Consider the following 22,684-nt stretch of genomic DNA (forward strand, 5'->3'; position numbering starts at 1 on the left):
TTTCTTAATGCAGTAAGATTATCTCTGCTTCTTAAATATTCTTCCAGAAATTCAATTACTCAATTAAATATAAGCTAATAGTAAGTCAGAGTTACTTCCCAGTGGATTCTTAGTATTTCTCACTACATGCTTGTGATTCCTGTGTTAATCACAGCACTTGTGTTAGCTGTGGGTTTCAGCTCATTCAAAAGCAAGGCTATAATCTAGGTTTGATCCCAGTCCCTGCTGACATGTCTGATCTGTTACAAATACAGCAGTAGTAGCTACGATGGACTACACATTACAGAAGACTGTATGCCACAAGGCACACCGATCTCAGTGCATGTGAGAAGTATTTTTGAAATAAAAGTATTTAATCAAATACCAGGTAGAATGTAAAACTGTCATACTTAGTCCAGATGGGTTGTGAAATGAAATGTCTGCAGGCCAGACAATAAACAGTAATGAACAAATTATTAGAGCATGCAAATGATTAACCAGGCAGACGATATTCATTTGTATAACACTATTACAATAGTAGAAAGATTTTGTGCATTACAGCAATATCTTTTAAATATAATAAATTATTTGATCTTTTTTCACCGTACAAAAATGAGAAGGATGTATGCAAATTATTTGCCACCAAGTGTAATGTTGATTTGTGTGAATTCAGAACCTAGGGAAATTAGTTAAAACCAATAGCCATGATAAAACTCTATTATTAGATGAAAAATGTTATAACATATGATACAACAAAACAGATTCAGCAAAGCCTATTATTTATATTCATCAGTGTGGATTTAAGAATTCTGTGGTGCTTTGTTAAAGATTCCTGAATCCTTGTAGCTGCTTATGTTTCATATTTGGGGCTTTGCAAATTCATCCACAGAGAATGAGTACTACACAATCTGAATAAATGTTTCAGTCCCTGGGAAAGGGAAAGTATCATTTGAACTGATACAAGTAATTATCTATCTATCTATCTATCTATCTATCTATCTATCTATCTATCTATCTATCTATCTCCAGCAAAAATTGTTGTTGTTAATATTCTTAACCCTTTTTTGTTTAATCATAGGTTTGGAAGGCTTGCAACAGATTTTCTCACTACATCTTAAAGTTTCTCTTAAATATTTATTTGTGAAATGAGCTGATGCTGAGATTTAACTTTCCAGAACACCTCAGCTGGCTTTCAATATCCTTCTTATGAGGTGTGCAGCTCATACATTAACCTCTGTTTTTGTGTTAGGCATGGATTAGCTTTGCCTATTGGAGGGTATTTTTTAGCCTTCAGGAAAATGACCTATGTGCTTTTCAGAATTGACATAAATATTGCAGGATGATAATCTGCATTTGAAAAACCAGAACAAAATATTAGGCTCTGTTCCCTACTTAGAAATTAAAATTCTTTTGAATCGACAAAAGGAAATGAAAATAACTTTATAGTTATGTGTTATGTATCTCATTGACTCTGGTGGTTAACATTACAGATTTACTCGTACGGTTTCAGAAATTTTAAAACATAATAATTATAATAATAATAATCATCATCATCATCATCTCCCAACATTTTCGTGACATAGTGACATAGAAAATATTATTCTCTCTAATTACAAAACTGGTATCAAGATACAATGCGACTTAGCAAAAATAAATGGCTGGTTTGTAGAACACACTCCCAAATTCCCAGCTAGTGCCCTCTCCAGTGGAATAGTATTCCCTTTCCAGCAGTTCAGAAATTATTACAAAAATCATTAGTCTAGAAACATAAATGGAAAGTGGAGCGATGGCTCTTTATAGGAACAAGGGGCCTAGGTAGCTCATATCAGATCATCACAAAAGCTCTTTATGGAATGAATGGACTCCCTAGGTATGAAAGGAGAAACAGTCACAAGAAGAAAAGGCTGAGGAATGGGAAAGTGCAGATTGTGTGCCAAAACGTGCCAATAGGCACATGTGAATTGTCTATAAAAGCTTCCCAAGGACTGGCTTGCTGATAAGCCACCGGACCAAAGAGCTGGTTGCTCTCAGGAAGAGCACTGGCTGATCAGGTGAAGGGCTCACTATTCTGCTGGATCCACGCAATAGGATGAATAGAGAAACAGGTTCACTGCTTAAAGGATCATGAAACTCGTCTTGTATTTGCCGGATACAGCAGGCATTGGTCTGAGTGCGCAAGTGTTTCGGAACTGTATTTATACATTTGTACTGGGTCTGGCTGGGATGGAGCTAGCTTTCTTCAGAGCAGCTCATATGGTGCTGTGTTTTAGGTATGTGACCAAAACAGTGTTGGTAACACACCGATGTGTTAGCTATTGCTGAGCAGAGCTCACATAGCATCAAATTCTGCTGTCTCCCACTCTGCTGCCCCAGCAAGTAGGTTGGGTACAGGAAAGAGGTTCAGTCCTCCTGATTCTCTGCCCTGTCCCACTGGTGGCGAGTGAGTGAGTGACTGGTTGGGGGAGCTTTGCTTCCAGACAGCATCAACCCACCACGACATTATAACCCACACGAAATCAAAAGCCTGTAAGAGAAGTTTATGAATACTTAGAAGTAACTGGTATGTCAATGTTTCTGAAACTAAACAAGGTAATGAATATGCAAGGTAATTAATACAAAAAGTTTTGCCATTTTAGAAGTAAAATATAAATGATATCAAGAGAAGTTAAATACCTCTTTAGAAATAATTCATATTTACCATAGAAAGAAGAACAATTCCTTTAAAGTCATCACACTCAATATGTAGAGTGAAAACTTCTAGTAGGGAAATAAGCACTTTTACAGTGCTGGAAAAGAAATACTTCTCAAGCAATTTACATTAAAAATAAAAATGGAAAAAAAAGCTGTTGCATTAAGTAAAGTCACTGTTAAAAAATCACTAAGAACAATTCAGAAACTTTTTCAACTACTTCTGGAGTCTGACTTTGAACCTAGCCCTAGTGTCAAATGGTACTTTATGCACAAAAATGGTTCTACTGTCCTGGATCACTCTCTGCAGACCATCTGTCTCACAAAGCCTGCAAGCTTTTTCTGTTGTGGCTACAATCTCACAACAAAAATACATTTTAATTCAGTATTATTTAAATTGTAGTTCTCCTTTTTTTATTATTTCTTTGTAATCTTGAATTTGCTTCATATCTTACAGCCTCTGACTTTACAATATTCACATTTACTTCTATTTAAATTCTTATCAAGTTTATTAGTGAGATATTTACCTCTTAGTCTTTTTCAAATCTCTTTTCTGGTTCAGATTTAGGATAAAAGAGTTCTCTGACCATCGTATTTGAGCCCTGAACTTATAATCTTTCTAAAGAACCTCTTCACATTCCACTAACTATCTTTCAGAAAACAGCATAAACTGCTTTAAATGGCAGAACACAGATCAAAATGTAATGTATTTTTTCATATGGAAACACTGCCTGATGACATTTAATATTCTTTCACTCATTTAGCAGAATTTCTAGAATTCATCACCTGGATCCTTCTGTTACTCCTTTGCTTTGTTTGCCCCACAACGTCCTTGAGTACCGGGCACATTCCTTATATTCATGGGAAATGCCTCACTTCCTGCTCCACAACTACTACCACTAAAGCAAACTATGTTCCATTTTAAAACATACTGCTGTTTAACTCTTTTAGTAGTATCTGAGCTAGGTATTCAATGAATATATTTGTTGATGACAAACAGCAATATTGGTTTGATATAAATGAAAATTATTTAAACCACCAATTTTAATCAGTATTTAAATCAAGAAGCAGGAATCCGATTTACATAGTGATTTTCATTCTTGTTATACATTTTTACTTTGTAGTTATTTTCCCAAAGAAAGATGCTCTACCTTATTCTTACATTGATTTGCAACTAGATAATATACCAATTAATAAATGTTTCCTTCTTCTAGCCATACAGAAATGCTACATGTTTGCGAATATAAGCAATGACAAAAGCAAATCAGTTTAATGTACATTTATGAAAACTTTTTATATAATAAGCATGACATTTCTTATTGACTGGTTAGTTGAATGATTAGTATTTACTTGTGGCTTGTTTAAACTGTATTTTGTTTTTTTAAAAATAATGACATTTAAATGGAAAAGCAAGAATTTACTTAATTTTTAAGTTATCATGAATGTATCAATATAAAAAATAAATTCATTAAAATGTACTTCCAGGATAAAAGGAGCAAATTTATTAAACAATTAGATTATGGCTTAAATTCTAATAAATATTTCTGGCCATCCTGTCCCCCTGCCCTTCAACAAAGTAGCATTCCTGCTTTTTCCAATCACAATTTACTGAATAAAGTAGATATTGAACAAATAAATTATTAGAGAGGAAGCTTTTGTTTTTAATACAGAAAGACAGTTTACCACTAGAACAAATCTTGGTCCTACATGACTGGCCAGCAACTTCCAAATATTCTGCATAGTGTTACTTTACATTTTGACATCAAATACAAACTACTGCAATCCTTTCCTAATATAAATTATAGGATTTCAATAGGTTATAATGACTTCAGTCTGTAATGTAGCCTGTAAAGAACAGTAATTTTTTAACAAATTAGTATATTTAACCTCCCACCAACTAAGTTCAAAAACAAATAAAAGCAAAGCCCTTTGCTTTACATATATCTCCTGTTTGTATTTTTAGCTTCAAAAGAATAGGACTTACTTTCAGCTAAGGTCTGAAGAGAATGTTGGGCTTCTGCCAACATTTGTGAAGACTGAACTGCTAACTTTTTTTCTTTTTCTCCTTCTCTGCTTTTTTTCTTTCCAATTTCTCTCTGCTCTGCTTTTTCTATTAAGCAAAATAAAGATTAAGTATTTTCCTTTTTCAGACACAAACCTTCAGTCATAAAGTCTCATACTGTGTAAATGCTTTAATGACATTTTAGATAAATTAAAAAAAAACACCACAAACTACTCCAGTCAGAAGAGTTGAGATACAATAAAGAACTAATGTAATTCAGTTTTTTTAAAAATAATAATTCTTAAGACATAAACGCAGATTTACTGAGAAGGGGCAGGAAGGGACAGCCTGCCCAGAGAGGTGGTAGAGTCGCCATCCCTAGAGGTGTTCAAAAAAACGTGCAGATGCGACACTTCGGGGCATGGTTTAGGAGGCATGGTGGTGTTGGGTTGATGGTTGGACTTGATGATCCTACAAGTCTTTTCCAGCCTTAATGATTCTCTGATTCTATGAAGGCTTCAGTCCCACCTTCCAGTTAGTGCACAACTCTCATGTCTCTACTATAATGTTTAGAATTCCTGAAATCCTGGCATTGTGTCAAATATTTTATTCATGTCCCATGCATCAGTAATTTCCAAAATAATCTAACATAGATGAGACATAGATTTCCAATGCACATGGAAGAAGAAAGTCTCCCACAGTCAGAACCTTCTTTCAAGTCTTAGAACTTAGACTATAGGAAAACTCATTTCCAGTTAAAAAATTCCCAAATATTAGTAGAGCATCAGAACACAGCTTATAGCCTCAGAGTTAGAGATTACAGAGCTGTATCGTAACACAATGCTTCCCTGATTCTTAGCTGTTTCAGTTGCTAACAGAATTTCTAAGTCTTAGGCAGCATTAAATTTACAAAGTTTTCTGGGAATAAATTACAGGACCCTGTTGGATGAAGGACAGTGCTGTTCCCAGTGGCTGGATCCCTGTGCATGTCCATTCCAAACTCTGAAATACGTACTATGCAGGTGAGTGGGTCATAAAATGATAGCAAGAATTCCTGTGAAAAGAGAATACCCCCTCAGCCAGGTCTCGTCTAGTATTTTTATAACTCTTTTGACATTAGGACTAATTTTGGGGGATTCGAAGTGGGGAAGACAGGGATTTTTTTTTAAATCTAGGAAGAAATAGAAATTTTAATATATGATTTGTACCTTTCAAAAACATGAGAAATGTTGTGAAATTGCATCCATGCCTTCAAGTTAAAAACAGCAACTAAGAAAACTCAGTCTTATATAAACATTTAATAATAATATAGTGGAACAAATGAGTTTCTAAACCTAAGTTTTTTCATTTAAATGTAAATAGGATTAGCAGCCCTTGAAGAAAGCTAATACCCATACCTACTAGCATAAACAGAAAAGTTGCTATAAATAAAAATGGAGGTAGGCATTAGAATGTACTTGTCAGAACCCTCTGTAGGTAATCACGCTTTGTAACACCCATTATGAAATGTATAACTTATTGATGGTCAGAGCAGTGTTGCTTTTGGGGAAACTATAACCCCTCTGATTGTTATCCCTCTGGCAAGGAACCAGTCTTTAGAGAAATGGCTGTGACACAGAGCTGAATAAATCTCTGCCATAAAATGAAACTGTTTTCATAAAATAAGAGACTAGTACTGCTTATAATGAGATCTACAGTTAAAACAAACTTTTTTGGGTTTACACCATTGCAACAAGTTCAGTGAAATAACAACAAAGCCACAGAGTTGCATGCGGTATAACAAAGACATATAAATTTGAAGCCAGAGGTTGTGTTAACTTCATTTATGCTTGGCCTACAAAGATAATGCTACCTAAAATTACAGACCTTTGCCAATTTTCTCAGCTTTCTCTGCTTTCTCAGGTTTATCTGACTGCTTATTCACAGATGAAGCTTCGTTTTTTAATTCTGAGACTTTGATCTCTTTAGGTTTTGTATCTGACTGAGGAATATCAAGTTCTGGAGTTTTCTTATTTGGCAACTTGAATTCTGGCACAATCTCTTTCAAAAAGCCCCAGATTTTGTCCAAGTATCCAGGCCTTTAAAAACAAACACATGTATATGTCAATGATAATGATATTTGCAATAAGAAAAGAAAGTGTGATTTGCATTTAAACAACACTACTCTACAAGTGACAGTCCAACTCCTAGAAAAGTTACTGGGTTATTTTAGTAAATAAAACACACTTGCCTGATTTTGTATATCAGCCAATTTGTTAAGAGACAGACTATGGACAGATCCATAAAGAAAGAGATGGTGGTTAGGAAACCATGTAAAAAAGCATCCATTCTAGAGCTTTTTAGTAGATAAAAGTTGCAGCAGGGAAATTTGCAGACCACTTTGCAACTATACCATATAATAACTTGATTCCAGCTCTGTACATTAAAAACTGTCACAAAGGTACTTCTAAACTAGGTTCCCTAACTGTTTCAGCACAGGTAGTTCCATGCCTCTTCCACTGATCCCACCAGCTACAACAGCTTTTTGATACGACATGACAGTGGCAGCCATACCGGTTCTCCACAGAAACTCAGTGATTCCAGAAATAATCTAAAAATAGTTCAGGGCCATGAATAAGCTTCATGCAAGCTAACTGCATGCAACCTTTATTTTTAAAAAAATAAAATAATTGATTGTACGATGCGCTAAAGCCATCTCATAGTACCATTGCAAAGACTCTGTGATATTCACATTTTCTTATTCCAGAATATAATATATTTGCAGTAAGTGCCAGATTTGTGAATACTATTTTTTGGTGTTGCAAATGTAAAACTAACTGCATAAAGAAGCAAAATTTAGGTTAGTCAGATTTCTAAGTCCATGGGTTACATACACACTACTGTAAGACATGAATATATCAAAAACCTAAATTGCAAGCACAGCTTGGGACATAAAAATTGCTGAAATAAGGAGTAAAATAGCCCTTGACTGAACTTATTTAATACTGAAATACTGTTACATATACTGAAACAAACAATTATGCCTAAAAAATTATATATAAACCAAAACTATTTGCTACCTATATATTGATTAGAATGTATACATCAAAAGGCAAAAAAGTGTAATTTTAAAAAAATGACTAGATATTTAGAATCTGTATCCCAGTCATTCATTCAGTAAAAAGAATGTCAGGCTGGTAAAATAGAATGTCCGTTCTGTAAAACCACAAAATGGACTTAAACACAGAGGAAACAAGAAAAAATGTTATTATAGGTTGGAAATACTATTTGTGGTTGGAAATAAAAGTATATCAACTGTTCCAATTTAAAAGGTGAAAACACCATACTACCTGAAGTTGATTACTTCCAAATTCATGACGTATACTTTCTACAGTATATTCAGATATGAAGTTATTATTATTACTTGCAGACATTGTAGATCTGTATACTAGATGAAACATAGGTTCCTCTAACCCTGTTTTCACGGCCATGTTTAATATTAATTAAAAGTAAATTAATTTTATAAAGAATAGCCATCAGCTTAACATGGTAAATAGCTTTACAAGCAACTGCATAACCTACAAAGAAAAACATAATAATATTGCATTCCTTGAAAGCACATTTCTCAAGCGTCGGAAGTAAAAAACATACGCTTCCCAAAATTGATGCTGAAGGACTTTAAGGGCTCAGCTTTATTTTTTGTAATGCCTTATAGAATTAAACGTAAAACAACTAATATGTAAATTGTTTAACAGAAGAGCTTACTGGAGAGGAATAACTTCTGGTATCCATCCAGTCAGTGTATGTAGAACTGTAAATTCCTCCAGCTCTCTTTTTCCAGTTTCATGTATACTGTAACACAAAACCAGACCTTATATAGAATTGTAATATAACTAACTCACAGTAAACTCTCTAGTCTACATTGCTTTCTGTAGGGGCAAGACCATGCACAAACACAATAGCTTGCTGAAAAACAAGTTATTAATTGCAGTGTTAAGAGTTTCCCTATCCACTGCTAACTACTAGCCTACAAAGTCAAATTTGCTTTTACATCTTTGCATCAGGCCCATTATTTTAGTGTTCCCTCTGCTACAATGGCACAGTTTCAACATTGTTACCAAGCATATTATGTATACTTGCACACAGTAAAGCTCTTTTTGCAGGGTTGGAGATGTGGGTTTGAAAGCCATCATGCCAGAAGAGAGATCACAGAATCCCAGAATCCCAGGTTGGAAGGGATCTCAGGGATCATCTAGTCCAACCTTTCTAGGAAGAGCACATTCTAGACAAGATGGCCCAGCACCCTGTCCAGACGACTCTTGAAGGTGTCCAACATGGCTGAGTCAACCACTTCCCTGGGGAGATTATTCCAATGGTTGACTGTCCTCACTGTGAAAGACTTCCCTCTCTATTTCCTGAGCAGTTCCTCTCCCAGGTTATCATGCATGAAATGGCTGAATTTCCACTGTACCACACTCCACTCTTTCAAACTGATACAGTCTCCTCCATACTGGAGAGATTTAGAATCTGAGATGACCAAGGCTAAAGAAGCCAGCACTGGAGCATGACAAACCCTGGAGAAACACACTCTTTCAAACACATTCCTGCAAATGCAAGTGCCCAATGGGCAGCTTTCTAGGCAACTCCCTGGCCTGTGTAGAAGTACTTTAGATCATTCTTCCAACAAGTGTAACTTGATATGACCAGAATGGGGAAGCTTGACTACCCAGATCAGTGTTTTGAATTATTTTCTGAAGCTTAGTCATTTTAACACTTGGTGTTCAATGCTCATCTCATAGGAAACTGCAGCCATAATCGTCAATCATTTGCACCATGGGCAACCTTCTACTTTCCAGGTCAGTTTTAGGAAGTGGATCACCATACAGCCCACAACAGCAGAACTGTAGCAAAAGCATCAAAAGTGACTTACAATACTCTATTTTCAGTAGTGGTTAAGTCAATACTGGTTAAGGTTGACAATGAATACCTCATTAAAACTTCTTGGACATTTCCATTTGGCAGAAAACCACATGTGAAGTTTTTTGGGAATAATGGCAAACAGATAAAGCAAACAGGGAGAGTACTCCAGCTTCTCTGCAAAGTGTTTTGTGCATAATTGTACAAACACATCTAAAAAGGAAACACTGCACCTTCTGTAGCTACAGGGGACTTTGCTTTACTGATTTACTGTGTCACCTTTCAGAAAAGTGTACATTTATCATTACAAAATTTTGACAAAAATATATTTCCCATTATACTAAAACAATTTTTTGCAAATGACTTCACAAAACAAACTGAGCTGACTAAACATACCTAGTATTTGCCAGCTTAATGATAGCTTTGGACAGCAACATTGGCCAAAGTTCAATTTGATAGGTTGTAGCTGGCAGTAACAAATTACCCTCTTCATTGAAAGGCATAGTGTCATCCACAACGATCTTTCTCCAGCATCCCTATAATAGAGGGAGGGGGAAGAAAGAAGAAACACTGAGTTTGTGGGCTGGAAACAGAACATGTATGTAAGAGAACTTTTAATGCTTTCCCAAGAACCCAATTATACTGTAATTTGTTTTACATCGCAGATGGCTTCAAAAGAAGTTCTCATATAATATCTGAGAAGCATGGAAATAGTATTCATAGCATTTTATTACTGCTCTGACTTATTTATTTCACAGATTGATCTAATTGCAGCTATTTCCAAATATATTTCTTCTCATATGTGTAGTCCATCATGGGCATGCCTTCATTGCTGTTTCTTCAGCTGCCATGACAGATGCCTAAGGAAGAGTGATGATTTAAAAAATACTTAACTAAGATATCAGTTTTGCAAATGCCTCTTTAAGCTCTTAGTCTAGAAAATACTTGTGATATAAGCAGTCCCACTTGCTTCTCAAGAACTACCTGGGGATGTTGGCTGCAGTGGTTAGTGTCCTGCAAAGCATTAAGACTGCATCCTACAAAACACTATAGGAAACAATACAAAATTACTGGATGTAACAGGCACCCAGGATAAGAAATAAACAGGTAACACAAGATACTGATGTCTCCAATACTAGATATTTCATTAGTAAATTGAGCTAGCATCTGCAAAATAATCTTGCCTACCATTCTCCAAAAAAAGTCTCTGTCCTAGTGATTAAGACATAATAGAGAGGCAAAGGAATTAGTAGGGCAACAGCGAGTACTTCTGTTAATTCGCTCACAAAATGATGAAGAATGACCAAATCACTGAAGTGTTCACCATATGTTATCAGAGAGGGCAAAATTACTGCCCTCTGCTTGTAACTGAACTGTGGCTTCAAACTGAAATGCCCAATGGTTAACTCTGTATGAATTCTATAGATTTCAGAAGAAAATAAATTTAGGCCATATGGCAAAGGTACTCAAAAAGAATAAAACAGGCTAATATTTTTTAGGACAGAATGTATTTGCTGACAGACAAAACTAAATTTTTAAGATTTCCCAAATTTTAAAAGGACCTAGGAAGTGAAATAATCACATATTAATCTCCTCTTACAGTCACTGCTGAAGTTTAATAGAGAGAGCAGTACAAGTAAAGGAAAAGATTGAGGAGATATTTGGTTTTCTATAGCTCAGGACATTTTTTAATTCAGAGTAGTAATTCTGTGCATGTAATTCTTAAAAGACAATAGTATTTTTTGCCTATGTAGCACCATTAAATTTTTTTTCTACTTGCCAATTGCTCATCTTTTATACTTAATAAATAATAGAATCCATATCAAAATTATTTTGCATCAGTGATAACCTTTCTATACCATTTCACTGTTAACTCTAAAAACAATTATACTGGTTTAAGGAGATAAGAGACCAAGAGAAAGAAAAAAAATATGTGGGGAAGGTTTATGGATAGAAAAAGAAATCTATAGGTGACAAAAAGTGGAAATAAAGAAACAAATTCAATAAACCTCAGGAATGCAAAGTGAGAGGAGGATGTGGAGTAAAGCTAAAGAATATTGTGCCAATGTGAAAAATCATTATCCACAGGTTTGATCTGGTGGATGACAATCCCCTCAGAACTCAATACAGAATTTTACTGAAAACAGTTCACTATTCTTCCACTGTGCTCTCTCTATCTTTTAATTTAATTTTAAACTTTCTCCTAGAAATATTTCTCCTCTATCTCTACTGATATTTGTGTTTTCTCATTTGCATATTTTCTTTCATCTTCAACCATTTGACCCTCTTTTTTTCACCTGTTTTTCTTTCTGTGAAATACAGCGATGCAACCAGAGAAAAAAATTAAATAAACCCAAAGGCCCAAACCAAAACAAAAACAAAAGTGACAAAGAAACTAAAACACCCTGATAACTCCTACAGATGCTCTAAAATGCAGTTTTTTATCACATGAATACACAACCTCTGGAGCATTAAATTCACACACAGAATAATGTCCTCTGCTGAGGAACCTGGGCGATATAATTTCTGCCTTCTCAAACTCATGTTAACTTATTCCCTATATGAATATAAGTTATTCCATATGTGCAGGCAGTAGTAAGGGGTGAGGAAAGAACAGGCATGTAAATCAGGTAAGTGCTCCCCCTTACAGGAAAGTTAAGAGATTCTTCCAGTTTTAAGTGCTTTCCTATTTCTTCCTCAGTGCTGGCTAGCTGACATGTATCAATAGCAAACTGCATGAAACTTTCTCTTAGAATATCATATTTGATCTATACTGTATTAGAACTGTAAGTTTTTTGTAATATGAATTCACAGTGTAGGATTATTTAAAAAGAAAATTAACATGCTCAGCATTTTATTCCCTCGCAAGAGACATGTATCAAATTGCAACGTGGATAAGTGCAGCCTTTCAAAACTTTCCCTGGCTTTCTTTGCATTTATGCTCATTCCAAAAGATGGAGAGATTTATAAACAATTTAACAGGGTGACTGAGAAGCTAAATAAATCCCTCCTTACTTTTATTCACAGGAAACAGGAATTTTTTACACTACAACCACTTGAGTAATGGTTACCAGCGTAGAAATGGAATATGAGCAATTTTCCAAGGGTCATGGAAGTGTTCAAGTAATTATTTTGTATTTGTAACTGTAGAGATTTCTGAAAGAACTCTGTGGTGAGGTGTTTCTAAGTGACGTACTGCATGCAACTGCGAGGCTGCCTCCACACCTCCAACATTCCAACAGGAAACTTGACCAGCTTATCCATCCAAGGCACTGACCTGCTGCTGTCCCTCTCCAGGAGCATCATCTGCTGCAGATGCGATGCAAATTCCTTTACTTTGAAGTTCTAAAAACATCGTGAGAAGGGAAGTTTGTGCCCTCTCCTTTTGTAGAGCAGCAGTAATTATCACAAATAATGGTAAACTGGAGACTTGCCATGAGGACCATTAGGAAAACAGAATCTCTTCACTCTTCACCAAATTATATATACATTCTCTTCCTCTCCTCTGGAATATTTTTATGTCTCCTATTGTTATGCATTTAAGAGTGTAGTCCTTGAGTCTTCTGACCTGCACTTTTACATCTTACATCTTCCAAATCCTTCCATTAACCACATCAGCCCTTTTCACAAACATAGCCCTCACAAAATCTTTTTCTCTCCAAATTTAAGAGTTTCATTCTGATATTTCTTGTTGCTCTTTCTTTTGACTGCCTCCTATTGGCTGAGAAATCTTCTCAAGAAACCTCTAGTCCTTATGTTATTTTTTTACCATGGGTTAAAAACTCTCCAGGTTGTTATTTCCTGATTCTCCTCTTCTCCTCTTGCATTTCCTTCAGTCTTTGGTGTTTCCTTTTTATTGTATGAGGATTTTTTCCATGCATATATAAAAATAACTTATTCTCCCAGAAAGTAAAATGAGCAAGTTTGTTTTTTTAATTACTTCATCACATTTTATGGATATGAAGTAATGCCAAATACACTATTTCCCCAAAAAAAATATTTTAGTATTTAATTGCTTTTTCTTCTAATTAATTATGCCAAAATTTGGATTGAATTTATCTAACATCAAATTCTAGCTATTGGACCTTTTTTTATTTCACTAAGAAGTTCTCCACTAGGATTACCTTCTTTTCCATTTGTAGCTGTTAACTATATGCGATGCCTTTGTAACCCCTACTAAGTTGGAAGAGACCCAAGTTAAACACATCACAGTCTAAAGTCCAAACGGTGCTGAAAGTTTGGACAAGAATCCAGGTGTCATCCTTTGGTTTTTGGTCCCATGACATACCTTTCTGCAGAGCAGTCAAAGCTGTAGTCATGGAACTTTCCTTGCAGAAATTCTGAGTTTTAGTCCTCAATAGGTGAGAAGGGAAGAATATTCAGCTCTTCCGCTCCTTCATGAGTGCTCTAACCATCACATTTTATGGAAAAGGAGAGGTGCCAGTCATACGATAAAAGATATGAACTCTTTTTAACTTTTCGTGCACTCTCGCAGAATAATCTAGTCCTTGGTATCTGCATAGACAGGTGTGTCCAACACAAAACCCTTAGTCAGCTGCTTAACCTCCAGGAAAACTCTCAGAAACTCTGCATGTTTGTTTGACTAATTCTGATAGCTCCTAACTCGGTATGTGAGACAACTTAATTATCCTTGGAAAGAACCCACATCCAACCCCACTGACAATAACAGACCACTTCACCACCTAAATTAATACACTTAAATTCTGCTGCTGGAGACAATTGGTGTGGTGATGCCTTCAGCAGATTCTCAAGCAGGCACTCTGAATAAAACCATAGCTTACCTGGATCTACTGATACAAAAATGTTTAATTTGAGCAGCTGAAGCCTCTAAACCTAGAGATGGTTTGTTGTTTATTTGACAGTGTGCCAAGGAACAGATATATCTCTTTCAGCCTTCCAATGCACAGAACAAATATTAATTGAATAACTGCTTGTTAGTGGGGTTTTTTCTTAACGTTGTTTTTTATGTTTTTGTTATCAGTAACTTGCAATAGTCTTGTTTTAAATATTGTATAACAATACTATTAGCAACTTATATTTAATTAGTACCTTTGGCCTGCTTAGTTTGCATTGTCTTAGCTGTTTATTTGTAGTCATGAGCATTGATTTTTTTCCTTTTTTTAAAAAAAGCTTTTACACATTCTTTTTTAGGATTTGTTTCTTTTAAGTATAACTGTTTCGGTTTCCATTAATTCTACCCTTTTAGAAGTCCAACAGGATGCCTTTGAGATTTGATTAACACTTCCAACTTCATGTCTCCAACTGACTGTGTAAAAAATACTTTCAAGTTTTGGCAACCAGAAGTTTAACAGGGTCAATTATACATCTTAGTATTTTGTGACATATTCTGTTTGCAAAAGCTAAATGCAACGAGAGTAACCCTAACAACACAGACAACTGCTAACTTTTAGGTCAGTGATTATTTCTTTGTTTATTAGTATGAGGTTCAATATTGAATTAAGTGTTCCCTGTGGACTGTAAAATGTGTTAAGTTATTGTCTGTTATCTTTAGAAACTCCATGGGATGTTTTGGTATACCAGTACATCTTCAGTAAATGGTCCTCTCACCAGAAGTCTTTAGTCACCTTTAAATACAATTGGATACAAATAGCTCTGTAAATTCACTGAGTTACTTAAATAATAAAAAACATTCATAATCCTAATACACCAGAGATATGGGCCACTTGTCTGACTCTAATAATCTTTTGAATCAAACCTCCATATTCTATCATTCACTAAATAGGAACAGAAATATTCGGCATATTATCTCAAAACAATTAATGCCCGCACACAAAAAAAGAGAAAATCAACAGATGAAATTGAGTGAAACAAAAATGGGGTAAATTTAAATCATAGAGTTTATAGTACGGTGCAAACCTCACAGTCAGTCTTCATAGCAAAAATGAAATGAAACATACCTTCTAATTTACTAAAACCCAACCAACACTGAGAATTCAAGTTGTAAAAAGGAATTTCCATTCAGGTAGCGCACACACATATGATACTTGGTGTCAACATAACATTTTGAGACACGGAGTAAAACAACTCCAAAAATATCAACAAGAAGTACTTCCATAAAACAAAAAGGGGCAAGAAAGAAACAAAAGAAAGAAAATGTCTGTAAATGTGCCAAATTAATAACAGTTTACTTTGGAATATAAGAAGACATGTGATTTAGAAATCAAACCCTGTAAAAATAGGATGTCAAGAATCACATGCAGCTCAAAGAATGGTGAAAATTAATCACTTCTTAAAACAACATTATTTTAACCACTCACTATATGACACAGAATGAACCAATTATTTTCTGTAAAATTTATTGAAATTGTGCTTTGGGCTAAGGAATGACATTGAAAACTGCTGTTTGACACACACAAAAATGTCACAAGTACCAGAAAATAAAAGTTATTTCAATACATAGTTTGGACATAAGCAACATTTGCAACCGCCATTATAGGATCTTCTTTGGACAATGTAAGCTAATGAACTTAAACGTAGTATGTTGTTGCAATGCCCAGAGGAAAAAGATCTCCAAAGAATCAGCAAAACTCTACATAATCAACAAAAAAAGAATATTGCCTTTTCAAGTAATAACTCTATTTTATCAAGTTCTAAGTTGTACAAAAACACATGAACCATAACAGGCATTTTTATTAACATGCATCAATAATCTGTCAACGCTTCTACTCCTACAAATCCGTATCTTTTTAATAATAATAAATACCATTAAAATTTGCTATGCTAGCTGCATAATATTTACATATTGTTGGAGGGGAGTACTCACCATCCAATAAAGTTTCACTACGTATTTTCCATAGCTATTATACAGTGGCATGTGTCCCCTGGTAGCTTTACATAAGGCATAAATGTGTTCCCATGGTTTCCAAAAAAGTATGGATGTTCCACTAGTTAAGGCCTTTTCATTATATATCCTCCAGACTGCATAAATTTCACTTATAATCCATCTCATCAGCTAAAAACAGAGAAAAACAGAAAAAAAATTCAACTTACATGCTTTAGAAAAATAAAATGAAGTTATATTACAATGATAAAAAAATGAAAAGCTCCTGTTTTAAATGAAGAAGCGATGTAAAAGTATAGCTATCATTTCATGAAAAAATTAATTTCACTGGTACAACTTTTCTTAAAATCATCATAATGTCTACCTATAATAACACAAAACTTCATGAAACTAAGTAAAGGCACAATATAAATTATGCCATTCATCATTTACCAAAGAAAAATGAGGACATATGGTTTCAAAATAAGTTATGTTACAGGACTTGTGAACTGTCACTTGTTTAATTTCTTATTACTAGATATAGCTGCTAAAAATCAATATTTTTTAGTACTTGTTACTTGTACTCATTAAAAAACCTAAATCATTAAAAGTATTTAATGATCTTTACATTTAAAATAGAAGCTTTAATTAATCATGCTTTAGTGCATATGTTTTTCTAACATGCAGATTTCTGATGTATGCTATAGTTTCACAAGTATTACCGGACTGTTACAGCGATTTATATAAACAAGAATAGACCTTTACTACAAGAAATGCCCTAAAATTAATCAGTGGTTTTGTGGATAGCAAAATTTACATAATCTGTTTTCTGGTGGCTTCTTCCCATACAGTTTCTCTGGTGCTGAATTTTGAAATTTCATTGAAGCATTGAATGAAATAAAAGTTACAAAGTAATATTATATTCAGTAAGGCACTCAGATGCCTTTGTTCTACCCGCTTTATAGTTTCCCCTGATCTGTGGAAATTCAGTAAATATTTATTCAACTCTGGAGAGAAGGAAAGGACTGGCTGGGTGACAGAGATTTGCATATACATGCAGGCACACTAAGAAAATTACTTCAGGAAAGCTTGAATGAAAAATATAAATCTTTTCTAATATAGCTTTTATTTGCTCTTTAGTCTTCATAGTTCAAATACTTTTTTTTAATAAAAAAACATATTGGGAAAATCTCTTACCATCATTGATTTAATTTTTCAAATTATAAAAAAGGTAAACACTACACAAATCTAGATTACTTCTTGCCATTTTATTCCTATCATTCTTTCATCACTTAAAAAATTTGTCACAACTTATTTCTTCATGGTAGAAATTTGGAGTGAACTCCAAAATGTTAAAAAGGGTCAAAAAGTATGAAAGAAAATATTTTTTAAAGGGACATTAATGTATTTTTACCTACCTCACTACAGAATATATGCTCATTTGCTGAAAAAAGGTCAAATGAGGTTTCATTTTTGACAACCACAGGAATCTAGGAGAAAGTAGATTAGCTAAGTCCATAGCTAAATTGTCTGGAAAAAATTAAATTAACACTAATGTTTAACAGTAGTGACATACAAATGTTACATATTTGGCAAATATTCGTTAGACACCTGCAAACTAAAGGACGTCAGTCTGCAAATATTGTAGCTGCTTCAGTATTTCTCAATAAAAAAGTCTTAAAATGTAGATGGTCTGAATTTTTTAAAAAAATATTTTTACCAGGAGATTTAGAGTAGCAAATGAAATAATTACATAATTAAATTGAGATTCCCTCAATTTATTAATAATATTTGCATTGCTGTATTTAAATCATGATCATAACACTGTCCCATACTTTGATATTTCCTTGGCCCCCCACCAAGATTCAAAGGGTTTTGTTTTGTCATGGTCAGTTAGATAGTGGTATTGTCAGTACCAACGCTGACTTCATCAAAGTCAAACCTTGGACTGTATTACATAGTTTTGATAACCCTTATTTGTTTATACAGTCCATTTTCTTTTTATAAGCAGTTTAGAAAGTAACATACTAGGATTGTAGTTTATTGAACTAAATATATCCTGTGCCTCTCATCACTTATTGGTGATCATTGCTTGATTCTTTGCTTACAGCACTAAATAGGCTTGTTTACACTTTCTTTTATAGTTACTAATAGATTAGGCAGCAACATACATCATCTTAATAGCCTTTCATCACTTGACATTTCCAATAATCTTTATCAACTTATAAAATTTCTAATAATCATAGCTTCTTGATTCAAAATACATTGGACCAAAACAAGCACCAAAGTTTTAATCAGGACTTAAAGAAAACAAATTCTTTCTTCATAGTACTCTAAAGATAGATTTTAAATATTTTTGATACAGATAGCTGTTTCCATGGCTTTCTGGGCTGCCAGCTCTCTTGCCCTTATCTTTCAGATACCTCTACTCAGTTGATACATTTTGGCAGCATTTCTCATCCAATCTTTCGGTCTTGTTAACTACTCCCCTGACCTCCCCCTCTCCTTCCTCCATTAAAAATTAAAATTGGACCTGTTTAGTGTCTGACAAACGGAAAACTGACAAGCCTGAAAAACTTGGAAGGGTGGTCAAAGTATTTTAAAACTTCAGCATTTCATCTGAAGCAAAAATGTTTTACAACTTAGATTAGCAACAGCACTGGAGAACAATAACCTTTGAAATGGTAGGCTGTTTCTTTTCTTTGCAATTAATTTTAAACATAAACTGAGTAAGAGCTTTGCATAATTTTAAAATGTTATGGTTACCTTCCAGACAAGTACTGTCAAAAGACATAGACACGTTCTGTATGCAGACTGGAGAATTACAATAGTTAAGTGAGAAAAAGTACGACATTTCTGGTAAAGCTAATTTATGGTTTCAGGATAGATATTTACTTCAGACACCTGCTCAAGGGAAGCCTTAGTTGGAACAAAGAATTTGTTTTGCCATGATACTGATTTTTAAGTAAGAAAACAAGAACACAAAGAAAAACAGGAAGGTATCTGTCTGTCCAGGTGTCTTTTAAATTAATGTGGAGTCAAAAAGCAGAGCAGACTTGGGAGGATACACTACCATGATGTTTGTACCAGAAGGTGCTGGTCCATGGTGATCCCTGTGAGAAGGGCACTCAGACTCTGTATAGTACCATATAAAATGCTATTTTTAGAACTAACTGTAAAGAAAGGGGTGAGTATAGATAACCTTGTGTCCTTTTAGACACCAGGAACCCCAAGTTGTGCAGCATCAAACAGGCTTCTGTTCTGTGCAGACCCCACCTGTTGAAAGGGTTACCCCATTTTGCTATTACTGAGCTATGATAGGATTTAAACTATTACAGGATTTTCTTGAAAGAAAACAACTCTTTTACTCATTTCTATTGTAAAACAGAAAGGATGTTCTCATAAGAACTTCCTGCTGCAGTTAGTTAAAGGCCAGGAGATGCAGATGGTGTAATTGGCAGTAACAAGAGGGAGCTGCCTGCAGGTTCTTCCCTTACCGTGTGCTGGCTGAGCTTACCCAGTGGCCCTGGGGTCACACCCGGCACCACGCAGGCCTGAAGGACAAGCTGTGTGTGCAGCACAGGTTAACTGCTATATGGATCACTGGCTCCTTGGTGCACAATGGTCTCCCAGGCAGGATGACTATGCATGGTCAAGAGGGTTTTATCTGTTGAAGTAATTCCTCTACTAATTTTTCTCTACTTGTGACATAGCTAGGCAAGTAGCATTTTTTTCATTTTGACCTTGCTTGTTTCTTACCTTATTTGTTAAAAACTCATGTGGACGTTTCCATGAATGAACTTTTAAGGATGGTGGCAATTCTATTTTTCCTTCAGGATCCTCAAAGACATACTACATAAAACATGCATGAACAAAACCGGGACATTTTTTATTAATTACAGTATTGTATCTTCCACAAGACTTAATATATTGCTCACACAATAATTCACTTAATGAAAAAAATAGGATAGAAAGGGACTAATGGTATCTATAACTGAATTGAAAGAGTGCAAAGCCCAAACTGAAGATTCAGCACAAAAAATGCTTGTGTTGTTCTAAGAAGTCTATGTGGCTTTCACTGTCTAAATAGGTCTATGTGAAATGTTTCCTTTTTTTTTCCACCTATCAGAAAAACATCCCCAAAAAAACCTGCTTAAGCTTTTAATTCAGGCACTCTTCTACCAAGGTGTTTCTAAGTATTTTTTTCTAACTCACTTATTTCCAAAGCTTTTTAAGTTGAAGATTGAAAGTAAGTATCTAAAGGGATATTTAGACACAAACAAAGCAGGTTCCATGCATTTAAAACTGCTATAGAAACCATTAAGGAAAGTCTCATATAATTTCAAACTCGTATTTCCAAAGCAATACTTATTTTCCATGTGAATGGACTGTGTCAGGATATATGATATCTCTTTACTTAATAGTACAATGTAGGATGAGGAGACACCTCTGACACTGCTTGTGCTGAGAAACTAATCGGTCACATGGTAAGTGCCTTTTACTTCTGCCTGGAACTAAAAATAGCTTTTTATTATACATTTTGATGTGTTTCACAGGCCGTAATGTACTCTATTTATCTTCAACAGACCAACCAAGAGAAAGAGTTTCCGGAAAGGAAAAACTATGATGTTTTGAGTACTTACTGATTAAAGGAAGGCAAAAGAAAATATATTACAAAAGCATAAAAACCAAACACAAACACAAACCAAAGACTCCAAAATAGTATTTTTTGCCGCATTTTTTTCGTATGTGTTTCACTGTGTAAGTTCCTTCAACATACCAATCTGCAACAAATTATTTAAAATACCTGAAGGAAGCAAGATAAGTTGGGGCAGGGGGAAAGAACCTTTTAGGGATAATTATTTTTCTGAAAGCTTAAAGGAAGCCTTGTAGACTGGACCATACAGAACTCTATTAACAGAGTTTATACTCTGCTTTCAGACACATTCAACCCTGACTAAACAGTGTAACAGGAAAATTTAGCACTTATACCCTAGATAAACCAGAGAAAGGAGGCAGGTGAGAATGATATAACACTACGCAAAGAAACACCAAAAAAACCAGATACACACCTTTCTTCAGCTTACAAGTGCAAAAATACTTTGAAGAAGGATATTGTAGTTTTCAGCTAAACTTGGATGACAAAATCAGGTTTAATTTGTCTTTTATTTAAAGTGGGTGTATGAGACAACTGCCAGGTCTCAGGAGTTTATGCCCTAAGAACAGGAGCCTCAACCACAAGTTGTACAGGAAGGACAGGCAAGAAACAGGCACAAGACAAACAGACAAGATCAAATGCACGATCTCAGCAGCATACTGCACTGCTCCAAGGGGCTGTTGTGTAGGGGTGCTTGATGAAAGAGCTTTAGTGTTACAAGGAAAGAGATCACTTCTGATTGATTCCTTTTCCCACACAAGAAAACAGAATTGTTTATATTCTTGTTTAAAGTGTACTCAAAGGTACTGGATGCCATCACTAATTCTGTTGCTAACAGAAATACCCTATACGATGTTGAATTCTCACTGGCTGCTTGGATCGAAAGAGGCCACATTAGAAGATTCTTTGTCTGTACATTTGTCTGCTGTGACCAACATATTTAACAACTCCTTTAAACTTGTAAGAAAAGCAATGTTTCATATAGCTTGTGGATGAAGAACTGATTGGTCCAGTAAACACCTCAGAATGCCTCTTATGCTAAAAAAGAAGAAAGATTTTCAGTTACAATTATTTTAAATTTTTGTCTATTATAATAATGTCGGGCAGACCTAGCAGATTAGTGCTAGATAAATGTTTATAGAGTACAGCCCAAAGGCACCAAATGTGATAATGGAACAGAAAAAAGACACAAAGGAAAATTATTTACCTGTCAAGTTAATGGCAGCATTCAGTATAGAACCTATAACTTCCCTCAAGAGTACTTTGACCCCAAAGGGCTACAATATATTTAAGCTTGAGGTAAGAAGAAAAACATAATCTACAAAGACATAAGCTAACATAGACACGGCACATAAGAATATATACGGAACAATCATATGAACAATGCAGAATTTGCATATAAAATAGATGATTAAGCAGGATGTTAAATGGATTTTAAATATCACTTAAAAACGCTAAGTTTAAGAAACACCTTAGAATTAATTTTACTACTACTCTGCATAAAACGCACATACATTCTGTAATGATAACCAGTCTAAAAAAGTAAAAATCCAGATGAATCTTAAAAGTCATTCCAAATTTGGAAAGACTGAAGAATTTTTAAGCATCTGGTAGCTGCTAACTTTCTGCAAAATAACTATATCCCCTCAAACCATTGTCT

The 22,684-nt window shown here is 34.7% G+C and overlaps 1 protein-coding gene across 1 annotated transcript in view; it reads right to left on the reverse strand.

The window, feature by feature from the left end:
* Positions 1-22,684, reverse strand: part of ADGB (androglobin) — a 130,321-nt gene that overhangs the window by 85,488 nt on the left and 22,149 nt on the right. The window contains exons 3-9 of the mRNA XM_075087998.1: positions 20,127-20,219; positions 17,786-17,857; positions 16,371-16,559; positions 9,962-10,101; positions 8,414-8,500; positions 6,536-6,747; positions 4,652-4,777 (exon numbers count right to left, since the gene is read on the reverse strand). Coding sequence (XP_074944099.1) covers positions 4,652-4,777; positions 6,536-6,747; positions 8,414-8,500; positions 9,962-10,101; positions 16,371-16,559; positions 17,786-17,857; positions 20,127-20,219 — 919 coding nt within the window. The remainder of the gene's footprint in view (positions 1-4,651; positions 4,778-6,535; positions 6,748-8,413; positions 8,501-9,961; positions 10,102-16,370; positions 16,560-17,785; positions 17,858-20,126; positions 20,220-22,684) is intronic.

The sequence above is a fragment of the Phalacrocorax aristotelis genome, chromosome 3 (assembly GCF_949628215.1).
Source record: "Phalacrocorax aristotelis chromosome 3, bGulAri2.1, whole genome shotgun sequence".
NCBI lineage: Eukaryota > Metazoa > Chordata > Aves > Suliformes > Phalacrocoracidae > Phalacrocorax > Phalacrocorax aristotelis.